General features: G+C 50.8%; 6 protein-coding genes across 6 annotated transcripts; 4 read left to right on the forward strand and 2 right to left on the reverse strand.

The window, feature by feature from the left end:
* Positions 1 to 901: 901 nt before the first annotated feature.
* Positions 902 to 3,107, forward strand: K460DRAFT_411572 (iron reductase domain protein; the record flags this gene model as incomplete). Its single annotated transcript, XM_040937480.1, has 3 exons — positions 902 to 950; positions 1,001 to 1,265; positions 1,312 to 3,107. 3 exons carry the CDS (start codon positions 902 to 904, stop codon positions 2,969 to 2,971), a joined length of 1,974 nt encoding a protein of 657 aa, XP_040792308.1. The 3' UTR covers positions 2,972 to 3,107.
* A 399-nt stretch (positions 3,108 to 3,506) lies between these two features.
* On the forward strand, positions 3,507 to 5,673 carry K460DRAFT_298463 (FAD dependent oxidoreductase). The gene is made up of 2 exons (XM_040929767.1): positions 3,507 to 4,595; positions 4,679 to 5,673. The coding sequence occupies exons 1-2, from the start codon at positions 3,833 to 3,835 to the stop codon at positions 5,419 to 5,421; spliced, it is 1,506 nt and encodes a 501-aa protein (XP_040792309.1). The 5' UTR covers positions 3,507 to 3,832; the 3' UTR covers positions 5,422 to 5,673.
* Positions 5,322 to 6,320, reverse strand: K460DRAFT_421982 (ClpP/crotonase; the record flags this gene model as incomplete). The annotated part of the gene is made up of 2 exons (XM_040938165.1): positions 5,322 to 6,046; positions 6,150 to 6,320. The coding sequence occupies 2 exons, from the start codon at positions 6,318 to 6,320 to the stop codon at positions 5,606 to 5,608; spliced, it is 612 nt and encodes a 203-aa protein (XP_040792310.1). The 3' UTR covers positions 5,322 to 5,605.
* A 1,272-nt stretch (positions 6,321 to 7,592) lies between these two features.
* Positions 7,593 to 9,468, forward strand: K460DRAFT_360598 (glycoside hydrolase family 6 protein). Its single transcript, XM_040932302.1, has one exon. The coding sequence runs from the start codon at positions 7,985 to 7,987 to the stop codon at positions 9,158 to 9,160; it is 1,176 nt and encodes a 391-aa protein (XP_040792311.1). The 5' UTR covers positions 7,593 to 7,984; the 3' UTR covers positions 9,161 to 9,468.
* A 1,668-nt stretch (positions 9,469 to 11,136) lies between these two features.
* K460DRAFT_270630 (inorganic phosphate transporter 1-6 /Pi cotransporter) lies at positions 11,137 to 13,113 on the forward strand (the record flags this gene model as incomplete). The annotated part of the gene is made up of 6 exons (XM_040927666.1): positions 11,137 to 11,186; positions 11,251 to 11,517; positions 11,569 to 11,729; positions 11,781 to 12,031; positions 12,091 to 12,390; positions 12,442 to 13,113. The coding sequence occupies 6 exons, from the start codon at positions 11,137 to 11,139 to the stop codon at positions 13,111 to 13,113; spliced, it is 1,701 nt and encodes a 566-aa protein (XP_040792312.1).
* Positions 13,114 to 13,419: 306 nt separating this feature from the next.
* On the reverse strand, positions 13,420 to 14,355 carry K460DRAFT_3035 (DnaJ-domain-containing protein). Its single transcript, XM_040929947.1, has one exon. The coding sequence runs from the start codon at positions 14,218 to 14,220 to the stop codon at positions 13,726 to 13,728; it is 495 nt and encodes a 164-aa protein (XP_040792313.1). The 5' UTR covers positions 14,221 to 14,355; the 3' UTR covers positions 13,420 to 13,725.
* Positions 14,356 to 14,779: the final 424 nt, after the last annotated feature.

Here is a 14,779-nt window from a genome sequence, read left to right on the forward strand (position 1 = left end):
TGGACAGTCAGAGCACCCCCTATTTGCTATCATCGTTAGTAACTATTTTGAATATGGATCTATCTTCATCTTCGTTCCTGTTTGGGAGCGGACCGAGAAAGAGCACCTATCAGACTCTTTATATCGTCTGACTGTGCACGTATATCTGTGGATTTCTAGTGTGGGCAGCGTTCATCTATATCGTGTGATAATTCAAGGCTAAACACCAGGTTCATTTATTCAGCCCTGTCGATCTGCCTTCTCGAAATTTAAACACGCAACGTCCAATCTCGTCTCGCACCATTGTCATCCGATCATACCTAATTGGAAAATACTGTCATATGAATCTCGCCCCCAAATAGACAGGTCCCGGCCGTACGAACGATTTCATGACGTCTCCTTCGGCCATGCTGTCGCCATGGTATGAGGCTCGCCAGACCGAACCCCAGGGAACCGAACAGCTGGGTATCCGGACTCCAATACCCGGTAGCCTATACACACTCAAAGCCTCGACGATCAGTGCTGTAAGAGACGAAAAGTTGGAACGTGCCTACGGTGTCTGGCGGGTGCTGCGTCAATATATACCACACTGTCGAAGCGAACCCCACGCTCCAAAAAGTCTACTACCGGCTGGTTCCATGTCTCGACCACACCACAGTCGCATGAGCGGATAGCCATCTTGCGCTCAGTGCAGCCTTTCGGAAGCATGATGATCGCCCGATACGCAATTGCACTGGCGGGATTGGGCACAATGGGCCATATTGCCCTGTCGCCCTTGAATATCGTCTCTTAAGATCTCAAATTAATTCTAGGGCACGCGACGTAGTTCCATCTAAGTAGCGCGTGTTGTACCTCAGATAAGACCATAAGATTGGAAACAACGGGATGCGCTCCTGTGAAAAATCCCAATCTTGTGTCCACCATGAGGCCAAGTAAGCTGTTATCTTCGCTTGCGACTATTTCCAGTACAGGTATGTGGACCAACAACTAGAATGCAGCTTCGCGCTAAACGATATTCCAGTGTCGGCACAAACACTCAAACGCTACTGTGATGCAACAACATCAATATGCTTCTCTGGGTGGACAGGCACGAATGGCATCACCTTCGGAATCGCGTTGCCTGAAGCGAAAGCGGCACCCTTTGACACCGTTTTACAGATAGTCTCACCTATCAAGAACGGATGGGTTGGGTTCTCGTGGGGAGGAACAATGCCCTATGTGCCACTCACGATTGGATGGGTTAACAATGCATCAAATACCGCTATTTACTCGTCAAGGATGGCATAGTATGTTTTTTTCGTTCCCTCGGGAGGGAAATGCTAACTGCATCAGCGGTTTGAGCTTACCACAGCCCTATGACGGAACCGAGTACTCATACCTCAGGGGCACCGGCTACAATGCTACACATTGGACACTCAACGTACGATGCAAAGGATGCTCCCAGTGGCACGACGTGGATGGAAATCTATCCTCGATAAATCCAACAGCCACCGCACAGAAGTTTGCCTACGCGCTGGCGAGCAAGCTGCCGGCTCAACCAGCAAACAATAGATCCACTTTCAACGTTCACAACTCGTTCGGTAATTACAAAGTGAATCTAACGCAGGGCCAGAACACGAACTTCGACCAACTAGTTGCAGCAAATCTCATTAAAGATGCACCGCCTACATCAAGTAGTGCCTCGGTTCCTAGCTCAACCATCAGTGCACGGCCAACGAGTCTCAGTACAAGTATCCTTTCGTCCGCTACACCCGGACCAACACAAACAGGCGTACCAAGATCGTGTGCTAATGTTGCGCCTCTTCATTTCCCGGTTAATACCGCTAAGGGATGGAGAGCTGTCAAGGTAGCCGGCGGATTGACTCAGCCTCGAGGCCTCCTCTTCGACACTGCTGGCAACCTTCTAGTCGTTCAAAATGGCCTCGGTATTACTGCCCACAAGATTGATCCTAACGGCTGCTTCGCATCCTCCAAAACTATTCTCACTCATCGGAACTTGAACCATGGCATTGTGCTTAGCCAAGATGGCAAAACGCTCTATGCAAGCTCAGCGACTTCGGCATTCGCTTGGGCTTACGACGCAGCAACAATGAGTGTATCTGGAAATTCAACGACAATTGTGTCGGGAATGGACGCAAGAGGGCATGTGACCAGAACGTTGGTCATCCCGCCAAAGCATCCGCATCTACTTCTCGTCTCACATGGCTCGAACGACAACTTTGACTACGGCTCCGCCGACATCAAAACGGGTCGGTCTTGCGTGAAGGTCTTTGATACCACGGCTACGCCAGCTGACGGATATCGCTATGCCACTGGCGGTTATCAAATGGGATATGGTCTGCGAAACGAAGTTGGCCTAGCTTTTGACGAAGACGGTATGCTGTGGGGCGTGGAAAACTCATCCGATGAGATCACTCGAACCATCAACGGGGTATCTATTGATATCCATACTGATAACCCTGCCGACGAGATCAACTATCTCGGCGACCCAGCCAAAGAGAATACGCAATGGTATGGATATCCGACATGTTATACTCTTGCCAAACCAGAAGCGATCACGGACCGCAGATTTGCGGTAGGCGATCAGTTTGTTCTTGAGCCGAACACTACATTCACGGACGACACGTGCAAGTCGAGAAGCGTAGCTGCCAAACTCGCTCTGCCCGCACACTCTGCGCCACTCGACGCAACGTTCAACAAGAACTTCACCAGCTTATACATCACCATCCACGGGTCATGGAATCGCAATCCTTCGACGGGCTACAAAGTGATTGATGTGCCGTTCGCAAAGGGCGCGAATGGCTTTGGACCGAAGGCGTCGCTGAATAGCACGACCGGCTGGACTGATATTTTCTGGAATGATAATGTTGAACAGTGCTCGACGACACAGTGCTTCAGGCCTGTTTCCATTGCGACGGACAAATTTGGAAGGATGTATATTACGAGCGATAGCGGAGCAGAGGGTGAGATGATCATCTTGGGAAGAGAGTAGATGGTGGACTCCAGGTGGAGGGAGAAAGAAAGCAGTAACACAACATCAGGCTATAGAATTGCACAGTGCAGGCTCGGATGATGTCACCACTCTTGTACATACGCTCATTTCGTAAAGTCGAAGACATTATTTTCCCATGCTTTTCAAACGTGAGGGAGCTCCTTGCTGAGAGGAGTGCTTCTGCTCAAGCCTATCTTAGCCGCTTGAACCCCATTCTTGCAGCTCCACCAGCATACTACAGTAGTAGCGTCCAAGGTTGGCCCCCGCAATCGGTGAACTTTGGTAGCTATCCAAAATCGCCTTGGCTGAGCTGAATCGTGCAACATCACTGAGATGTAGGTGCATCCATCCTGCACACTTGCCTTGATACTTGGCAACCCTTGGGTCTCTGACTTTTCGTACGATGGTGAGACCTTATCGATAATGGTGAACATATGTGGAAGGGGTTGCGCAGACTATGCCGTATACGGCAGATACCGAGGCAGAAATCGGAAGATTGAGGTTGTTGACGTACACATTAAGCCTGCCAGTGCATCGAAAGCCAATGGCGCGCAACCAGCGAGTCAACCACAGATGACGTGAAGTAAGCTGACCGGCGAAAATAGAATCCGGGCGCGGGGTGCCAGGCGTGGCGCCGGGACGTACGACGGAACGTATATGTACCACGGCACAGCAGCATGACCCCTGCCTTGCGCTCGACTTGTTCGCCATACACCTCTTCACGCATTGGACTGCATCAGAAGCATTGAGCTATCTTGACTTCAGGCAATTGCACTCAACTCAGTAGACGATATCGACTGCCACCTCCTCCGTGTCGAGTACATTAGCACCCGAGCATCGCTCAGTGCTTTCCCCACAGTCATGGATGGACACGCCACCGCCAACGGGCACACCTCACCCTCTACGCACTTCGACGTCCTCATAATCGGCTCTGGTCTCTCCGGCATCAACGCAGCGTACCGCGTGCAAGAATCGCTGCCCGACTCCAACTTCGCAATCCTCGAAGCGCGCCACGAGCTCGGCGGAACATGGTCGCAATTCAGGTACCCAGGAGTCAGATCGGACTCGGATCTGCATACGCTGGGGTTCCAGTTCAACCCCTGGAAAGCGAGTAATCCTATAGCGAGCGGCGATAGTATCATGGAATACCTGAACGACACGGCGGACAAGTTCGATATCAAAAGGAAGATCAGATGTGGACACAAGGTGGTTGGCGCGGATTGGAGAAGTAGTGATCAGAGATGGAGGCTTGATGTGCAGATTGGCCCAGGTGAGGGGCAAGAGGCACAAACGGTGGTATACTGGACCAAATGGCTCATCATGGGAACGGGGTACTACTCTTACGACGCGCCCATGCAAGCAGACATTCCCGGCCTTCAAAACTTCAAAGGACAGATAGTACACCCGCAGTACTGGCCTGAGAATTTGGACTACAAAGACAAGAAGATGGTGGTTATCGGGAGCGGAGCTACGGCTATCACGCTACTGCCTGCGCTGGTAGATTCGGGGGTGGGAAGTGTGACGCAGTTGCAGAGGAGCCCGAGCTATATTATGAGTTTACCACAGGAGGGTCCGGCCTGGTGGGAGAAGTACGCACCACAATGGTTCGTCCTACGATACAAGCGTAAGGTTTCCCATTTCCTCCTCCAGTCATTCACTCCTTTCTCCGCGTTTGACTGCGGTCGTTAACTGATTATGGTACTATAGGCTTCATGTTCACCCTCATCCCTACCTTGCTCTACTATTTTTGCGTGTACTTCCCCGTCCGCGCCTCCAACTTCCTCCGCAAGCAAGTCAAGCGCCAACTCCCCGCCGACTTCCCTCTCGACCCCCACTTCAAACCTGGTTATAGCCCCTGGCAGCAGCGCCTCTGCCTCTGCCCCGACGGCGACTACTTCAAGTGTCTTGCCTCTGGGCGCGCACATGTCGTCACCGATACCATTAAGAATGTGGTTGCAGATGGCATCGAGCTCACTAGCGGCAACAAATTGGATGCGGACATTATTGTCACAGCTACGGGGTTGAACTTGAGGTTTCTTGGAGGTGTGGCTCTAAGCGTGGACGGGAAGAAAGTTGATGTCGCTTCCCAGCACCTCTGGCGCTTCAGCATGCTCACCTCTCTCCCTAACCTGGGCAACATAATCGGCTACTGGAACGCCTCTTGGACACTCGGCAGTGACACCGCGTCTCGCTTGTTCGTGCGCCTCATCAAGCATCAGAACGAAAACGGGTATACTTCCGTCGTCCCGGAGATAAGTGAAGCTGATAAGCAGAATGTCGTGTTGGCTAGTCCACTGAATAGCACATACATAAAGAGTAAGCTAGATAGTATGCCGAAATGTGGGACTCGTGGGCCGTGGCGGCCGAGAGATTTCTACTTTGTGGACAAGTGGAGGGCCGAGAAATGCGATTTGAATGATGGATTGAAGTGGAAGAAGGTCAGCACTTAGTAGAGCGACTTACACGCGTAAGACCGACCTGGAACTGTTTCGGGGTTCATCATTAGGATTGATCACCCATCTTTGAAGGGTCACGATGCAATTTTCAATTTGACGTCAAATGGTGTGTGCAGAATATAGAGCAAGCTCTGAAGTACCAAGTCAGTCAACCGTCTCATTGAGACCGATAGAACAGCTAGATCTTCGCCCTCGCAGGCGCAGTCACTATTCTCCCATGAACATAACATATTCCCCTAATCTTCTCCGCCGCCTCACCCCAAAGCTCATTTCTCAACAAACTATACACTCCCATCTTAGCTTTCCCTTGAATTTCGCTCGCTTTCTTCAGCGCTACCGCTAGCATTTCCTCGGGATTCGCAACCTCATCCACAATGCCATCCTCGTATGCTGTCTTACCCGTCCATCTATGAGCTTCTAGCAACATCTTGCGTGCGATCTGTGGGTGAAGTTTGAGACGCGGGAGATAGCCGATACCCGGGAAGTGCAAACCAAGGTCTACGGGCGGCATGGAGAAGAAACCACGCGAAAAGTTCATAATACGGTAGTCGTGCGCGAGGGCGAAGGGGCAGGCGCCACCAAAGGTGTGACCGGTTAGAAGGGTAGTCGAGCAGCGTTGCTAGGAGCGGGAAGAAGCCATCGCTATTTGCAAATGGGTTGCTATCCGACTCATCCAATTCCAGACCTGTGCACCAAAACTTCTCGTCATTGCCTTTCGTTACCACACAGCCTTCTGAATCTGGGCCGAGCTCTTGCTCAATGTCTCGCAGTGCTCTTATTATTTCCTGTGTGAATCGTACGTTTAGTCGATTCTCTGGTGCCTTTTGCATGGTGATGACGAAAACGCGATCATAGCGGTCGACGCGTAGGTCAGTGTACTCTCCTAACACCATTGTGTTTGCTGGGACATAAAAGGATTTCCAAAGCGCCTACGCCCGAGTTGGGCTATCGTTGGTTCTGTGAAAGTACTTTGAGCGCGGAGATGTTTGTGACTACATTGATTCTTCCAGGATGGGACAGGATGACTGACACAAGCAAGGCGCGCCACGAAACCGATCACAATGTATTGTCGGCAGCCTAACACTAAATCACGATGAAGTATGGCTATACGCAAGAACAATTTCCCGCACAAGGTTGGTGACGACACTTGCCATTGTGAGGGCAGATGGCACATCAGCCTCGGCACGTGGGTGCGGAGATGTGGAGAACCCCTGTCATCCGAGGATACCGGTACTCGGTGGATCGCTATCGATGTTCTTGAATGGACTCGCTTGGGAGATGTACTATATTTAAGTGCATTACAAGATGGAAGTGCGAACCTTCAGCATGAAAGCGAAAGTCACACGACCCTACGACCATATACAGTATTCTTGATTGCTGCTACTATTTTCCCTCCAGACTCATGGAGGCTCCATGAAGAGAAAACAGGACATCCCACATAAACTTAAATCTTACATTGAGCAGGCGTACTCAATTTAAGTTTCCACGGTGATCCTGCCTAAGCGTCGAATGCATGCTGATCCTTTCACCAGACCTTTCCACCCAATTACAATGCTTCACATTTCTGTGGAGATCCAATTCTAGATCTAGCATTTTGACACTCGATGAGCTATACAACTATCCTAGAGGGTTGAAAACCACTTTGGGATAACGGCGAGAAGATGCTGGATGACTGAGGTCTTAAAGCTTAGAATGCTTGGAAGTATACGTTCATCGACTAAAGAGCGAATTTTGTAGTCCACATACTGCATGCCTGAACAATGCATTTCATGCATGCGAACAACGACTTTAATATCCAGCACAGCCTTTCATTCGAAGCCTTGGTCATATACATCCAGCCTCAGCCTCAGGGCAAGATCGTTCAAGATCGCGCTAGAACATTCATCGAATATTCTATATAGTGCCTACAAATGAGCGCATGCAGAGCGATTCGAAAGACGGCCCACGCCGTCCTTTGTTCACCACACACGCGATCCTAGTGGCGCCGAGTTGCCCAATCATGGATACATCTTAGATTTGATATTTATAAAACCTAAACGTCGGGTTGGCGCCTCACGGGAACTGGAGTAGAGAGCCGGGTAAAGAGGTAGATAAATTAAAGGTCCGCACACTTACCCGGCTTGCATGGTCTTGGCTAATGTATCATAAACAGGAGATCATACCGCTCTTGGACGAACATCCGTTCGATGCAGTCGCTAAAGACTTTAAGGCAAGTTCGTAATACATTTTGCTGAATGAAGTACTACAGATACGCCCCCTCGGCGCTTCACCTGTGCAATGTCAATGCTTCAACTCTAAGCACTTGGACGATTTTCATGTTATTGAGCTTATATGACGGCCCGACGGTACCGTATATCGATGATTAAGATGAGTGTTGGAAGTTGGCTGGGGATACATGCATCAAGCATCTTGGAGTCATAGCACATGGTCTTCTGTGTCTTTCCTGCGGCACGCCATGTCTAATAACACGGTGTATATAAGACCTGGGTACCTACCTTTTATCCTATCACCCAGCGCCACCTTGAGGTCCTTCGTTCATTCTCTCAAGCCCTTCAACATGGTGCAATTCACCCAGTTCGTCCTCGCCACCGCCGCTTTGGCCGGCGCAGTATCTGCAGCCCCGAAGCCACCACCAGCCAGTAATGTGACTGTAAACCCTTGGATCAACACGGACCGCTACGTTGTCCAGTCCTACGGCAAGAAACTCAATCAAACCATTGCTTCTTTCGAGGCCAAGAAGGATACGCTCAACGCTGCTCGTACCCGCACTGTTGCACAGAAGATCTCCACCTTCACATGGGTCACCACGCGCGCCGGACTTACTGGTATCACTACCGCCATCAAGGAAGCCCGCTCTCAGAAAAAGGGCCGCAAGAAGGTCATCGTCGGTCTCGTATTGTACAATCTTCCCGACCGTGACTGCTCAGCTGGCGAGTCAGCTGGCGAGCTTCGCAGCGACAAAGATGGCTTGAACATCTACAAGAAAGACTTCGTCGACCCATACGCAAAACTCGTTTCCGCAGCCAAGGACTTGGAATTCGCTATCGTGCTTGAGCCGGATTCCCTGGGCAACGCAATCACGAATCAGGGCATCCCGTTATGTGCCAATGCCACCCCGATCTACGAAGAGGGCATTGCATACGCAATCTCGAAGCTTCAGTATCCCAACGTGCATCTGTACATCGACGCTGCGCATGGGGGCTGGCTAGGCTGGGCCGACAAACTAAAGCCCACCGCTCAAATCTTCGCAAAGGTCGTTGCGATGGCGAAGAAGATCAACCCTGCGGCAAAGATCCGGGGTTACGCTACCAATGTGTCAAACTATAACCCCCTCAACGCCAAAGTTCGTGAGAACTACACCGAGTGGTCGCCGTCGTGGGATGAGTCGCACTACGCGTCTTCTCTTGCGCCGCTCCTTGAGGCTGAGGGCTTGCCGAGTAACTTCATCATTGATCAGGGCCGTGTTGCGCTGCCGGGCGCAAGGTCGGAATGGGGTGCGTGGTGCAATGTTGAACCTGCAGGCTTTGGTGCACTGCCGGGGAGCACAAGCAACAACACACATATTGACAGCATTGTCTGGATCAAGCCAGGCGGTGAGAGTGATGGCCGCTGTGGATTGGAGGGTGCCCCAGCTGCTGGTGCGTGGTTTGATGAGTATGTCCAGATGCTGGTCAAGAACGCCGACCCGCCGCTTGCGCCAACGTACGTGAAGAAGCCAAAGCCTGAATGGTAGGCTTATGAGTGTAATAGGTCGATAGACAAGAAAGTGTACATAGACCAATAGATTAAAGATGTGTATTTTAGTCCTTTCACTTGCGACATCTTACACGACGGTACACCTAACAAGTAGGGGTGTTCTGATCGAAGAGAATAACATGAAATAAAGTTGGTGCTCTTTCGTATTCCTTAGCAGGTTTTTTGGTCGGTGGCGGTAATGCATGTGCCAGTGATGTGGTGTACAGAGGTCCAAGACGTACGCCTGGAGCACTTCACGTAGCTTTCAGATTTTGTGTAACAACTGCATAAATCCACGAAGTTTTCATGGCATGTAAATGAATATATGCTGGGCGTACCACAACCTTACGTGTAGGATCCACATGCAACGCAGTGAAAGTAGGCGGACGATGCGTTATATTTGGTTTCATACGTGCTAAGTGGGAATAACATCGATCGAGATCCTCTGTTCCCGAATTTGGAGCTAGATAGACAACTAGATCGGTGCGGGAGCGAGCAAGGGACCACTGTGCTCGCTGGAAACCCGGGATCCGAGGGATGGTCATTGTGATGGTAGCGAGAGGTTTCGACCAACAATAGCGGGCCGCGGGATCGAAGAACATGGGTGTATATCAAGGCGTGTGGGAATAAGGGATTCTAACTGGCGCACAGGACGATACAGTGCTGGGGTGAACCTGCGGGACTTGACCCCAAGGAGCAATGTTCTCGAAGCTGATGTTCCTTGGTGTATGCCTGGTTGGATAACAAGTTGGTTGCACTAGCACTTCTGCCCCAAGCGAAGGAATATGTGGCTAGGCTGTCGTCAGCGTTATAGGTTGTACTACTTTGGTATTAGTAGTTGGGCAACAAATGCAAAGGCCTGCCGACAAGGTATTTAGATTTGCCCTGCGTTTGTTTGCTCCACTCGGACGGGTAGCCAGCATAGATTAAGAAGCAAAAGATGGTATTCTTCCAATAGACGGTGCTGGAGGCCCCCCAATGCAGCAAGGCGGGATATTGGATCGTTCTGCCTAGTTGGGAAAGACGCCGAAGACGACGCTCCCCTTGGTCACCCCTCCCCAGTATTGCGCCAACCAGACGATCCTCAACGGTATCCTTGCACCAGGGTCCTGGTACTGGTAATAAGCTGAAAAGCATCTGCACCAACCCAATATTGCAGGACACGAGTTTTTCTGCCTAGATGGCCCAGCGGCAACAAACTAGCCGCTTGGACCACGCGACCGCAACGTCCAGTCCATGGTAACGGTGTTTGAGCCCCGCTGTATCACCGTGGGGTGAGGGGACACTTCCAGGGCCATGACGCTGTGGTGTTGCCATAGGACGTGGTTGATGTATAGAGGATGCTTGGCGATATGCGCAATCCATCTTCCGGGCATTGTCATCCAAGTCGATCAAGAGGTCAAGCAATGATGGACACGCCACAGAGTCATCGCGAGCAGGCGCAAGCATTACAAGCAAACGAGGAGGGCGAAGAAGCTTCGACCCGCGCCATGTCGCGTCCAGGGTGGTTGAGAGAGAGTGCTTCCGGCATCCAAGACTAGCGCCCACGTTCATCTTATAAGTGATGTGATTGGTCAACACCAGCTTCTCTCCAACGATGCATTCGACGACAAACGCCCCACAACGCAGAAGTCCAGGAGCGCGAGAGGACTGCAGCCGCGACTAGACAAGCCTTTGTGGCGGCCTGGGCTTGCGACAGAGCCCGTCACTCGTTAATGGGCCCGAAACACCGCGGACTCTCCGAGTTGGACACTGCAAGTCTGGCAGGCGTGCTGGTATGGCGGCTCCTCATTCGTCGAACCGCCGCTTCTTCTATTGCAGATAAGCAGTGCCCTGGGACTTGGACAACGCCTCGCCCAGCATGTATATAGCTTGGCCTGGCACTCAATTTATCCTCTTCAGTCAGCTCGCTCCTTTCCTTCCCGCAGTCAAGCCTCGTTTAATTCCTTGACTCTGTCTCGGCAAAGCTTCACCATGGCCACCAAGACGGCCGGAGGCAATAATGCCTTTCACAATTTCCACAAGTTAGTAGCATTCACATACATATACACAGGATACCCTTAGAACATGCACTAACTTTAATCCTAGCGACTTCGCGCACATCGAAGATCCCAATGAGCGTCGACGTCTCGCGCTCGCGGAAATCGACAAGGCGCCATTTGGATGGTACCATATCCGGGCCATTCTCGTTGCTGGCACTGGCTTCTTCACCGACAGCTATGACATCTTCTGCGTGTCGCTGTTGACCATCATGTTGGGCATCGTATACAAGCACGACAACAAGGGCACCCTCACGACTCAACAAGATACCGCCATCAAGCTGTCGACATCTGCTGGCACCGTCATTGGCCAATTGTAAGCGTCCATGTACGAATTGCATGTGAGACAGGCACTGACTTTCCTTAGTGGTTTCGGTGCGCTCGCTGATATCGTCGGCCGCAAAAAGATGTATGGACTCGAATTGATTCTAATTATCATCGCCACGCTCGCCCAGTCACTCGTTGGTCCTGGCCCAGGAACTTCAGTCGTTGGTCTGATCATTTTCTGGCGTGTGCTCATGGGTATCGGTAAGTCTCGTCATCACCTGCCTAATCGGGAAAAGGGCTAATCTCAAATAGGTATTGGCGGTGATTACCCTCTATCGAGTATCATCACCTCTGAGTTCGCTACCACCAAGTGGCGAGGTGCCATGATGGGCGCGGTTTTCGCCATGCAAGGCTTTGGCCAGCTTGGTGGTGCTCTCGTCATGCTTTGCCTCGTTGCTGGTTTCAAGCACAAGTTGGAACCTGCGAGCGGTTACGGCACCTGCACTGGCGATTGCCAGATTGCTGTCGATAAGATGTGGCGAGCCCTCATCGGAATTGGAGTGGTTCGTATACCTCCTGGGTCGGTTATGGGACTTTCAAACTAACTCCGTATTCGTACTAGGTTCCTGCATGCATCGCTCTTTACTACCGCCTCACCATACCCGAAACTCCTAGGTATACCTTCGACGTCGCTCGTGATGTCGAGAAGGGTAACGAGGACGCAAAGCACTACCTTTCTGGTAAGAAAGGCGAAGGATCACCGGACGAGATTACCCAGGTGCAGGCTCGCCGTCAATCTGTCGCACAGCTCGATGTCCCTAAAGCTTCATTCGGGGACTTCTTCAGGTTTTACGGAAAGCTCAAGAACGGCAAGATCCTTTTCGGAACCGCCATGTCGTGGCTTCTGCTTGATGTCGCCTTTGTAAGTGTTCACGTGCGATGTATATATGAATCATACGCTAACTTTCATTAGTACGGTCTTGGTCTGAACTCGTCCACGGTCCTTCAAGCAATCGGCTACGCTGGCGGAGACAATCTCTACCACAAACTCTTCAGATTGGCTGCAGGTAACTGCATCCTCGTCTGCGCAGGCGCCATCCCCGGATACTGGCTTGCTGTTGCCACCATCGATACTGTTGGACGCAAGCCCCTCCAACTTGCTGGTTTTACCTTACTCACAATCCTCTTCATCATTTGGGGATTTGCCTACCATCACCTCAGCGGCCACGCCATGCTGGGCATCTACATTCTGATCCAACTCTTCTTCAACTGGGGTCCAAACTCCACTACCTTCATCGTCCCCGGCGAGTGCTTCCCAACCCGCTACCGTTCCACGTCGCACGGTATCTCTGCTGGTATGGGTAAGATTGGTTCGATCATTGCCCAGGGTGCCATTGCACCTCTACGAACCCGTGGCGCTACTGCCAAAGTCGCCAGCCCATGGCTCAACCACGTCATGCAAATCTTCGCTGCTTTCATGTTCGCCGGTATCTTTACCACTCTTCTGATACCAGAAACAAAGCGGAGGACGCTAGAAGACTTGGCTCAGGACTGGGATATGGGCAATGAGAGCATTACTGGTGGTGAGCATGCGAAGCATGTCAACCGTAGCAGTGACGAAGGTGTCACGGAGATCAAGTCTTAGAGTCTCAAGTGATCTGTCGCTCTTTCCATCGCTGGTCGGAGGACAAACATACCATATCATTCATGTATCATACATCCCCCTAGACCTTAATATCATCTCACACGTGTGGTGCATACACTTTCACTACTTTTTGCAAGTGCCCATCAATTGCTGACCTCTAATCTCTTGTGAACGATCTACATCTAGAGACACAAACTACTGTTAAGATTCGATTTGTACTGGCCAAGTTATATCATGTCTCTGCTCTTTGACAATCCGTAACATTCTAGTCTACAGAAGTGTAGCCAAGGAACATAACTACACAGGTATCCTCAGAGAAGCGCAACATAGTTAAAGTGAAGGTGCTGAAATCCTCCTAGCTCTTATATTGTTAGTCAAGTAAAGGTGTTGAAGTCCTCCTAGCTTCTATACTATTAGTTCAAGTAAAAGTGTTAGATTCCTTCTAGCTCCTGCATTGTATGCTAAATCTTTGATGTGTGAGGAGTGCTGTAGGGTGATTTCCAGGCAAATTCAACTTTCTCTCATACCTATCATCTCAAAACAGCGTCATCAGGACGAAAACCACTGTACTCAGCCATATTTATCCTCTTGGCGACTTCACCATTCACCTCATCACGCGGGTCGAAGTCCCTTCTTCAACAGATGTGCTCGCACTTGCTGGGGAGGCGCACCGTCAGGAGATGGCGGAGAATTCGCCTTTGGTTGTGAAGACTCTGGTGTGGAATTTTGTGCGTTTGGATTCCTCGGTGGGCTTTGATCCGATTCAGGCTCCCGCGTGTGCTGCTGTGAGTCCTGTGGTTGAGGTCGCTGGGACGCTTGTGGACGCTTCGGCGATTGAGGAGACTTCGACCCTTCTGGTGGAGTAAGTGTCGCATCATACTTAGCACGCAACACAGCATCGCTCAGAACTTCGTAGGCATTGTTGACGGCCTTCATCTTGTTCTCGCCGGCAACCTGTACATAATCTGGTTCGTTGATGAGCTTGTCTGGGTGGAACTTCAGAGACATCTTTCGCCGGGCTGCTTTGAGGTCCTCGAAGGTGGCATTTGATGGAATGTCGAGGATCTGGTAATAGCACACCTTAACCTGTATTCCCTGGTTCTGCATAACGGGTAGCGTCAGTGGGTTGATTTGGTGCTTACCCTGGGAATGCTACTGCTAGTAAGAACTAAGGAGCCTTACTTATGTGGGAAGGCGAATGCTGGGTAGCTTTTCCTGGTGAAAGGCTCTGGCCGAAGAGACATGGAGGAACAGAACAAGTGAAACGCTGAGGCACCCCCCAGCAACTACTACAGCATACCAATATTGTGTGTGAACGTCTCTTCCCAGGGATTTGATCGTCGAGGGAACGTCATCTAGCACTTCAAATAAGAAAAATGGCCATTTCACTTCCCGGTGCACCTGTTGACGTCTGGGATTTATGCTTTCACTACGAGATTGGTCCTGGAGCATCTTCAATAAGTTCTTCTGGCGTTGTTCCACGGATTGGAACATGCAACCTTAGTGCCCATTCACCACATCGATGGAAGCGTTATTTAGTACTAGTGACGGACTATAAGCTAGAGAGGGTTTATAAGCACTGTCAGGGATTAGCTGCGATTACCGGAAGAGATCTAAAGGACCTCGGCTTTAGCTTCCATTGAGAAGTATGCAGGATCACGCCTAG

The sequence above is a fragment of the Cucurbitaria berberidis genome (assembly GCF_010015615.1).
Source record: "Cucurbitaria berberidis CBS 394.84 unplaced genomic scaffold K460scaffold_1, whole genome shotgun sequence".
Taxonomy (NCBI): Eukaryota; Fungi; Ascomycota; class Dothideomycetes; order Pleosporales; family Cucurbitariaceae; genus Cucurbitaria; species Cucurbitaria berberidis.